Consider the following 10,530-nt stretch of genomic DNA (forward strand, 5'->3'; position numbering starts at 1 on the left):
TATAAATATATATAAATTGTGTAATGCTGGAAATTAAGCACATCCAGAGGAAAAAAGAAAAGAAAATCACAACACAAGTACATTATCACAGTCTAGCGGCTGCATATCAGCAGTACCAGCAAATTACCGGCAGGGGGCGACCAAAGAAGAAGTAGGCTTTCCAGATTTTTGAGCCTCGCCGCGTTCCGTCCCTGTCAAGTGATGATTCGCCGGCGTGTGTCACGTTGTGCTCCGCTTATAGCGTGGAAAGATGGCGGCGCCCCTGTGAACATGCCGAAAAGAGAAGTTGAGCAGTGACCGAGGGACGTGAGTAGCAGTAGCGTGTAGCTCGGGTGTATCGTACGAGGGGGAGCGATATATGAGTCGGGGGCGGGGCAGAGACGGAGTTGCACAGCGTTATCTTTACATTTATAGTACCTGGCTGGGCAAATGGAGGAATGTTGGGGGTAAGGAGGCAGCAGTGTAATGTAGGAATTCGGAAGTGTGAAGGGAATAGAGTGTATGGTTGTTCTGCATGTAAAGACATTTGGATGTGGAGTAAAATAACTGAATGGGCTGAAATTAAAGAGCAGCTGCTAGGGTTGAAATTTGGGAGCTGCCATTGCGGAGTTGTTTATAAGTGGAGAAACTTTAAGTTCAGAATAACCTACACTTAACATCTCTCAACTTGTCAGATGTTTAAAGCCCAATCTCAAGATTCACCCATAATTTATTACCCCCTTTCTGCTGGTGGGAGCTGGCCCTTTAAAGGGATCTTAAAGCCAGAGGTATATACTGGGCTTTCTGACTATCCGGCTGCCAATCATAAAAAGTGACCAGGAGCTGGCAGTGGCAATGTGGTTACAGTGGTGGGGGCACCGAGTGAGCACCAACGGGCTACCACACATGTGGAGACAGAATATGGTTATAATGCTACTGTTGTTTCAGAGAAAATGATATGCTGGTAACGAGATCAGGGAAAGTATCTCCTTGATCAATATTAGAAGAACCAAGTACAGAGTTTTCTTCCTATACTCTCCTTCAGAACATCATGTTGAATACTAAAGTTTAGGTCCTATAACTGTACTGCTCTCTCAGGTGTTTGTGATGCGCGCCTCCATCCTTCAGCTCTTCTCTGGTAACTCTTCAGCTCTGTTTTCCGGATTAAGACAACTGACGAGGATTTCCTGCAGGTTCAGGATGGAGGGTCCGGCAGCATCTCAGGAGTTGGGAGAAACCATAATTACAGAAGGGAAAGCCAGCGTCATCTACCCCAGTGCCAACCAAGTGTTCTACAATCCTGTCCAGGAGTTCAACAGAGATCTGACGTAAGAGAAAAGGCTGATTTTTGTACCCGGGGAGGGTTGGGAAGCGTCATCCTGTACTGCAAAGCTTACACTTTGATTTACTGATACTGACTGAAACCATTCTACCTAAAGAACTTTGTACAATGTCTTTGAAATGTATATTATGATGATTGGAAAGACCCCTAACTACAATATGGAAGCTACATGTATGGAAGTGACTATTAAAAGCTGTTTATCCACTTTAGCCCTAACTGCTCATTGTGGTCTGGGGCTGAAAATAACAGTTCTACTCACCCGACCCTCGGAGCCGACCAGCTGTGACAGCGCTCCCTCCAGTCTGTCACCAACTCCGCTGCAGCGATGGTATGTCCCTCTGCGTCCATGTTCTATACACTGTGTATAGAACCTGATGCAGGACCTTAAACTGACCAATGTAGCCTCATGGCATGGCGGTGATCAGGCTTCCGGTGAACTCCCATGGCTAAAGAGTCAGGCTCAGATGAAGTGAGCCCTAAGCAGGCCATACACCTGCAGATTTTCTATGGTCAGATGGAAAAAGAGCAACGGATTCCTCCAGCTACGCTAAACTGTGTGGATGGAGGAATCTCCCATGTGCCAAGCTTCAGTATCTTGCTAGTCGGCCCCACTGGCTCTCAAAACACCTGAACAATGCCTGCATCCAATCAGATTCTTCAAGTGTTTTGACAGCCAGCGGGGCCGACTAGCAAGATACTGAAGCTTGGCCTAGCATGAGATTCCTCCATGCACACAGTTTAGCGTAGCTGGAGGAATCCGTTGCACTTTTTCCATCTGACCACAGAAAATCTGCAGATCATCTATAGGTGTATGGGCAGCTTTAGACTGCTGCAGTGGAGGAGGAGAGACGCTCCAGGGATTGGTCAAAGAGCAAGCTGGCTTCGAGGGTCTAGTTAATCTGATTTTGTTATTTTTCAGGCCCAGACCAAAACAAGTAGGGGTAAACTTTGTATCCCATAGTTCTCTTAAGGGTCACGAGAGGACAAATACTAACCTCCTCCCGTGACCCAAAGCTCAGTATATAGCTCTCTATATACCAAGAGCGCCGCAGCCGGGACGGATCCCGACAATGCTGTCTGGATCCACCCAGCTAGCTGATTGACTGCAGGCCCTATCTAGAGGTAGAACCAGCTGTGCCTGCTCCCTCCCCTGTCGGTTCCTCTAGTCAGCACTGGAGGATCGGAGAGGGGAGGAGTGAACCCCTGCGGTGACTGACAGTCACGGCTCTCTGCAGGGAGATGACCGGAAAGTGAGCGAGCGACGGTATGTGTTCGCTCACTTCCCGATCACTAGAGCTGACGTGTGACAGTTTCATTGTCACACGTCGGCTCTATTTATGAGGATGAGCGAAAATCACTCGCCTCATAATTTTCCTTTTAACCCTTGCAGTGTGGGGGGTAGCCAGACTGCAAGGATTAAGAAAAAAAATTACCCAGAGTTCTTCTTTAAACTGTTCTGTAGATAAAACGTATCGCTCTTACTCTGATTTGTCCCATTTATGATTCTGGTACAAAGTTATTTACAAATTAAATAAGTGGGGTTTTTTCTAGTTTTGCAAGTTTTTGTAAAAAGATGGGGGAAAAAAAGTTTAAATGATTGTTTAGAAAAAAAAAGCAGAAAGGGGTGAAGAGCGGGGGAGGAGTTAATTAGGGTTATCTATAGGATCGGATCATAAGGGGTTGAGCTTTGCAATTGGGTTCTGCTTCCTATATTACTTAATCTCTGGATTCTTCTGACTTCTGTTTCATTGAAGATAACCCACTTATGTCTCATTCCTTAATGTTCTCAGTGTGCAGTTTTTGCTGATATTATGTGATCCATTCGCTTTCTCCTGCAGATGCGCTGTGCTCACGGAATTTACTCGCATGCGTCTTGCAGAAAAAGAAATTGACAGTGAGTATTTGCATTTGTTCCCCATGATATACTTTGTGACGTCATTCCATTTCTTTTAATCACTTGTTTTTTTGTCCTTTGCAGTCGTGGTGCCGGGCGAGAGGGAGAGCAAGAAGGTGGTTGTGAATCTTTCGGATAATGGAGACGATGAAATAAAACCTCCTCCAGGTGATGACGCCCCTTCCAGCCGCCGCACTGTCACTGTTGGGGAATCTTGTCCTGTAAGTGTTTAAGAAAACCTGCCTTCAGGTACCTTTTTTTTTTATTGCGTCCCAAGTGCTTTCTTGTGTCACCAGGAGTGTCTTCAATGGAGACTTTGGATTCTGTGACTTGAAGGTCCACGCTTCCTACCACCCCTATCTATGGAGGTCATCACAGTGACCTTTCATTGGTGTTGGATGGCAGATGTGCAGAATTCATATATGAAGAGCTGTGGTGCAGCAACAAATCCGATTCCGCATTGCAAGACTTTGACAGCCATGGACATGACTCCCAGAGGCAGATACATGATGGGATTTGTAGCTTCACCACAGCTAGAGGGCCAGAAATTGCCTACCCCTGCTCTAAACTAAGCCATCGGACTTATCAACCTCTATTCTGCTGCATACGCTCCCCATCCAGCTCCTGGTGAACTAAGATATTCTTGCCAGAACAATCTGATATGCCCACGCTGGCTTCAGCACATGTTGACATTTAACCACTGAATCCCCCCCCACTTACTCTTGTGCCACTCCTGTAACCCATACCCTATAATGACTGATTATTCCCTCTTCCAGGAAGGACTCCGTGTGCTGGAGGGATTGGCAGCCTCAGGTTTGCGTTCCATCCGCTTTGCCAAGGAAGTCCCCGGCCTCCACAGCATCATTGCCAATGACTTCTCATTAAGCGCTGTAGAGCTGATCAAACGGAATATAAAGTACAACAACGTGGAGAGCCTGGTGACGGGCAGCTACAGTGATGCCAGGTTAGGTTGTGTTAAGGTGACATTCAACTTAGGAGTTAAACCTTAAAAATGCTTTTCAGGTACCTTTTTAACTATGAACAAAAATGTATCTTATTTGTGTATCACTCGGCTGTAGATCCTCAAATCATCTCTGAATTGGTGCTGACACTGTCCTTCCTTCTGGATGGTGGCTACTTTTGTTCCCCATGGTCCCTGTGTGTGTTGTAAAGTAGTCTCCCCCCCCCTCCGGGATGGACTACAATCTCAATACAAACATGATTGTATTGCAGCTGCTACATCTGAGGACTGGTCAGCTGCAGTATAATACAATTTTAGTTTTGGGTTTTGTAATTCACATCCTTTCAGCGGACCAAGGTCATTTTAAGGGGATTGTGTTTTTAAATTGTTTGCTATATTAAATCTTATGTGCATATTGGGCATTTTCAAGCAAGCAAAACATATGGTCCGTGGTACACATAAGGTGGGCATGTCCCTTTTTTACTATGTCTTGTTCTAATTCATATCATGGACTAGCAGCGGTGATGGATTCATGGATGCCAGTTATGTTGGATCGAAGAGATGGTACGACAATAAGGGGCAGCAATGCAATGATCATAGTCTGTTGCCTGCCAGCTCCAGTGACATGTTCTGCAAAGAGACAATGAAAGGAGATATTTTGGGCACATCATTGAATGTATGTAGACTTCATTAGGAATTGGACATCGAATGCCAACACTCTCTGCTCCCTTGTCTGCAGGATGTTGATGTACAATAGGATGGGGATACGAGATCGCTTTGATGTCATAGATCTGGATCCCTATGGAAGCCCGGCCATGTTTCTGGATGCAGCAGTGCAGAGTGTCAGCGATGGAGGTAGGTGACTGATCTGTGATTTGAGGCTGGGCACAACCAGAGGGGGTTACAGCTGTCAGAAGGCACATGTTAAACTATTATTATTATTAGGGATGCACCGACACCGATACTAGTAGTATCTATGCCGATGCCAAGTATTTGGGCGAGTACTCTTACTCGCCCAAATGCTCTCATGCCTAGCCCTATACCTGAGCTTCCGGTATCAGGAAGCCGGGCAGCGAGTTATTACACGCTGCCCGGCTTTCTGATTTGGCCAGGAAGCCGGCTCCATGCTCCCTCGTCACCTGGTAATGAGGGAGCATGGAGCCGGCTTCCCTGCTTATCGGGAATCCGGGTGGCGAGTCTTTACACACCGCCCGTCTTCCCTGCTAATCACGAAGCCTGGTGGCAAGTCATTACACGCCGCCTGGCTTCCTCAATGGGATTTTCCGTATTGGCAAGTACCGGGAAAAAAAATATCGGTACCAAAAATCCAACTTTTTATTTTTATTTCATATCTTATTTTAGGCCCAGTGATGTCATCACTGGGTTTCTGTGCTTCTGTATATGCAATGCAGGCAGCCCATGACTGGTGGCAGGGACTGGCAGAGGGCTGTACATGGCACATCATAGCACCCTGCTGCAGTACGTCTCTCAAGAGCCCTCAGCCCTGATAGTAGCAGTGGGCCGGATCTAGGAGGAGTTATGTAGATATAAAAATCCCTTGATGGGCCAGTGTCAGTCTAAAGGAGTTTGTGTTCCTGGGCAGACTGGTTATGTATAGACTGCTCTAGGTGACACTCACACGTGATGCTGAGCCTCCATGATTTAAAGAGCTGAAATCTAATAAATGAAAGGGGTGGGCCGGGGACAGTCAGGCTGGGGTAAGACAGGGCTAGATGGTTCTGGACGCCCTCCAGCCAGGAAATGAGGCGGGCACTATCTGACTTGCTGCAGCTTTAAATGCACATTGTGAGTAGCTCCCAGTGTGCAGTGAAATCAGAGGAAGCCATTTCAGTCCAGGAGAGGAGCCGGTACAAGTGTGCAGGACAAAGGGAAGGCTACATATTATCACATTGTCCCCTCTTATCCTGCAGGGTTATTGTGCGTCACCTGCACTGATATGGCCGTAATGGCAGGCAATAACGGAGAGACTTGTTACGGGAAATACGGAGCCATGTCTCTGAAGTCCAGGTTCTGTCATGAAATGGTGAGTTGTGTGTCTTGTTACTGGGAGGAAAAAACCTGCTCATTCCATAACACCCAGGGCAGCATTTAGTCATCAGTGTGTGGGTGCAACGGCGATGGATCAATGTAGACAATCATTCTTTCTCTATTGCTAAGTTTGTTTCTGACCAGAGCCGGAGCATTGCATCCGCTGATCCCAATAGCAAAGTTTACTGGTTCCTGTGCAATAATTCACATTTTTTTCCTTTATGAAGATGCCTGCATTTTATTTATTTTCTTAAAGGGGACATTCACATTTTAAGAAGTTAGCAATTTCTCATCAATAGCCAAAATGATCATTGAGGATCAGTGGTTATCTGTAAGGGGGACTTTATTCCCACTGACCATCATGCTTATGCACTATGAGCTGTAGATCTAGTAATGGTCAGCAGGTTCCCTGAGACATCAACATTTTTTTTAAGGGTTCCTCCATGTTCAAAGGTTTGCGAATATAAAATGTCTTGAAAGAAGAGCCATGTGTGTTGGCTATCTGAGCCAATTAGATTCTTTGTATCCTATGTATTATACAAGAGATATATGATGGGTGGGTGGAGAGAACGGGGGGGTGGGTGGAGAGAACGGGGGGTAGGTGGAAGATGATTGATATAATGCCAAAAGTTTGCACAGCGCTTTACAAAATACAGGAGACAGTCCATTTACAATACAATTCAATACAAGAAGACTAGTTGGGTCCGTCTCCTAAGAGCTTACAACTGAGAGAGGAAGTGATGCAAAATGTAATGAAATTAGAAAATGATGGGATGGGATTGGCTGTTGCCAGGAATACACGTCAGTCTTGTGTTTGATGGGTCCGGTATCTTCTTTGTTCAGGCTCTGCGGATTCTGTTACACAGTTTGGATATGCGCTCCAACTGTTACCAACGTTACATCGTTCCCCTGCTCAGCATCTCCGCTGATTTCTACATCCGTGTGTTTGTGCGCGTCTTCTCAAGTCAGGCCAAGGTAAAGATGTCCGCCAGGTGAGCCTACCGAGTTCAGTTTACAGATTATTGTATATAGGTTGTGTAGTCTGTGACATGTAATTGTATGGCCCCCCCCCCCCTATTTCTCTGCATAGTAAACAAGCCTTGGTGTACAACTGTGTGGGATGTGGAACGTTCCATCTGCAGCGTATGGGTAGAGCCATTGCCCATGGAAACAAGTGAGTGATCTTCTCATTTCATGTGCTAATAAGTTGTGTTACAGTGGCTGTGTGCTACAGCTTTATCAATCCTTCTAGAACCCTACGGCCCACATGTGGCCCTTTGGTGTTTTCTATGCGGCCCCTGAAGACATTCGTCTGTTTCCATTACCTAGGTTCTTAGGCTAGTGAAGGAATGATGTTCTTTAGACTGACATTAGTAGTAAATGGTTTATTTCTTTCACACTGTCTTTAGTTTATTTTGTTTTTTGTCCATTCCTTTTTCTTATTCCATTTTTCATGTGTGTGTCTGCGTGTGAGGTTTCACGAGCAGTCTCCTGTAATGTGTCTCCTGTCTATGGACTGTCTATTGAAGCATGACCCCCACTCTCCAGCAAACTACTGTAGCATGTTTACAGTCTCTGACCATCTCTTTTATCATATCTGCACTCTGACCATCTCTTATAGCATGTCTGCAGTCTCTGACCATTACTTGTAGCATGTTCTTAGTCTGACCATCTGTTACATAGTTAGTCTCTGACCCAGTGTCCTGCATCATGCTTGCACTCTCTGCCCCCCGACTCCTGTATCATGGTTGCACACTCTGACCCCGTCTCTTGTAGCAAGCCTACAGTCAGACCAACTGGACTGTTGCAGCATTGCTCACCTATCACAGTTGCCCTCCAAGCATTTATCGACTGGAGATGGACTGTGAGTTAGCTTCCGTAAGAGCCACTGTAAAACCCCGAGTTGTTTTTCTACGTTGTCTAGATGCTTGCCTTAAATTTGGACTTTTCTTCTGTTCTGATTGGAGTTTTCCCATTAAATAACCTTTTCTTCACCCACACAGCATGAAGTACTCAGCTGGCTGTGGTCCTCCAGTGGGAATGAACTGTGAGTTTTGCCAGCAGCGACATCAGGTACGGCTTTGTCCGCCTGCTCTGTGTTCATCTTTTTAGAACTCCCTAGAGATTACCACACACATTCAAATCTGATTGTACTTTAGATCTACCAAAACTATGTAATACAAGCACCTACCTAACCCATTCAATTTGTATACAGTCAGGCAGGCCCTTGCCACTATGTATCTGTATGATCTCCTTTTGTTCTACCAACAATCAGATTGTAGCATGTGTGGTGAGCTCAAGGCTTTGGAGACTGATGAAGAGGTTGTTTTGTTTCAGGTTGGGGGACCCGTCTGGGCTGAGGCACTCCATGACAAGGAGTTTGTGCAAAGAGTTCTGTCCGCTTCAGAGCGCAACCCGAAGAGGTTCAAGACATCCGACAGAATAGAGGGAATGCTCAGTGTGGTCTCTGAGGTGAGTATAAACATCTTGTATGTGGGGGAGTCCTGAAAGGCAATTACCGTTGCTTACACCTGATATCATACGTGTAACTATTTGTATCTAAAGCACAATCCTGTTCTAGTGACCTCTCATGTTGGATGTAATGCTTGTAAAGCCTGCTTTTACTGCCACCTGTGTGAACAAGATCATAGAACTAGTGCAAGATCGAATTCCAACAGTGTTCTTCAGTGTGCTGGGTCACCTTATTTCTCCCTTATTTAGCTTTATTTAGTGTGTGCGACTTTGCTGCTTGGAGCTGATGAGATCTGTGAAGTCTGACAGTCCCTGACCTTTCAGCTGCCTGACCTCTGACCATTCTCTTCTGAGTGGGCAGTGCGTGGGGTCCTGGTACTGCCGCTGAGCTGTGCAGCTTCCCTTCTGCTGGGAAAACACAGGGAGTCGCTCGCTCGCATAGCAGCCGTTGTACAAACGTTTAGTATTTTTACCAATTAATATTAGCAGTTCTCTGATTGGACAAGGGTGGGTGATGTCATGGCAGTGACTGTATCCAAAATCAGCAGAAGTCACAGGTATTCTGACAGCCACACTCCCACATATCCTTGCATACAATAGCTGGCAGCGGGTGGTTCCTCTATCCACAATCCATCGCATAGGTGAGGGGTAAATGAGCTGTGTTCTGGCATGTGTGTGACCGGCTTAATTTAATAAAAATAAAACCTGTATGTAACCTGGCAGCAGATATAATACTTGTTTTGTTTCCACCGTCCAGGAGTTGGATATCCCATTATATTACACACTGGACAATCTGAGCAGCACAATCCGCTGCAGCACCCCCGGACTGCTCCAGTTCAGGTGAGGATTACAACACACCAGTACTCTATAGCTCTGCTGTGATCCTGTAGAGCAGGGGTGGGCAACTCTGGCTCTCCAGCTGTTGTGGAACTACAAGTCCCATGAGGCATTGCAAGACTGGCAGTTACAGGTATGACTCGCAGAGGCATGTTGGTATTTGTAGTTAAAGCACAGCTGGAGGGCCCACCACTGCCTTAGGTCCTGCAGCCAAGATCCAGAGAGCACCTAAAAGGGTGACTGGGGGGTTGTACTTACTGAGGCAAGGTCAGCCATTCCAAGTTGCTAAGAATAGAATAGAGACCCTCCTGCTACAGCGTGCCCGTGGTGAGAGGGGTATTTATACCTCGATGTGCCTTGTAAGATGAACTGTCCTCTCTTCCAGGTCTGCCCTGCTGCATGCTGGGTACAAGGTCTCCCTGTCACATGCTTGTCAGAACGCCATCAAAACCGATGCACCCCCCTCTATCATCTGGGATATTGTGAGGTGCTGGGTGAGTCCTGATCTGTTATTTATCATTGTATCTGTGAATCGCTGTTCCATTTTCCATCCCATGCCTTCGATTTACTGCAGTGAAAGTCGATTGATTATTTCACCCTATTATTGGAAAATCGAAGGGAAATAAAAAAAAATCAAAATTTTAAGTAAATTAAACTGCATAAAGGCAAATGTTGGGGTAAAGGTGTGCTGGGGGGCAGTCGGTAACCAGGCTGAGGAGTGGTAAGGTATAAGGGCAGAGACATGGGAGAAGGAGAAGTCAGTTGCAAGGGTGGTGGGGGACCTTGGGCTCAGGAGGGTCCAGGGTGCCTTTAGGTGGTTACGAGTGGGTAACAGTGACCCTCCAGCTGTTGTGGAACTACATGAGGCATTGCATGGCTCTCAGAAGCATGATGGGATTTGTAGTTTAAGCACAGCTGGAGGGCCGGAGTCGCCAACCACTGCCTTAGGTCCTTTCAGGGTACTTATGCTGACTTGGTTAAGTTCTGGAAGGAATA

The 10,530-nt window shown here is 46.2% G+C and overlaps 1 protein-coding gene across 1 annotated transcript in view; it reads left to right on the top strand.

Annotated features, from left to right (window-relative positions):
* The first annotated feature begins 239 nt into the window (after positions 1-239).
* The window catches only part of TRMT1 (tRNA methyltransferase 1), an 11,743-nt gene continuing 1,452 nt past the window's right edge, over positions 240-10,530 (top strand). Inside the window, exons 1-13 of the mRNA XM_018566117.1 lie at positions 240-306; positions 1,173-1,307; positions 3,160-3,215; positions 3,300-3,436; positions 3,992-4,179; positions 4,916-5,031; positions 6,108-6,220; positions 7,069-7,217; positions 7,316-7,399; positions 8,229-8,298; positions 8,563-8,697; positions 9,455-9,537; positions 9,920-10,028. Of these exons, the coding sequence (XP_018421619.1) occupies positions 1,180-1,307; positions 3,160-3,215; positions 3,300-3,436; positions 3,992-4,179; positions 4,916-5,031; positions 6,108-6,220; positions 7,069-7,217; positions 7,316-7,399; positions 8,229-8,298; positions 8,563-8,697; positions 9,455-9,537; positions 9,920-10,028 (1,368 nt within the window). The 5' untranslated portion in view covers positions 240-306; positions 1,173-1,179. The remainder of the gene's footprint in view (positions 307-1,172; positions 1,308-3,159; positions 3,216-3,299; positions 3,437-3,991; positions 4,180-4,915; positions 5,032-6,107; positions 6,221-7,068; positions 7,218-7,315; positions 7,400-8,228; positions 8,299-8,562; positions 8,698-9,454; positions 9,538-9,919; positions 10,029-10,530) is intronic.

Source organism: Nanorana parkeri, unplaced genomic scaffold (genome assembly GCF_000935625.1).
Source record: "Nanorana parkeri isolate BGI_ZX_2015 unplaced genomic scaffold, ASM93562v1 scaffold920, whole genome shotgun sequence".
Lineage (NCBI taxonomy): Eukaryota > Metazoa > Chordata > Amphibia > Anura > Dicroglossidae > Nanorana > Nanorana parkeri.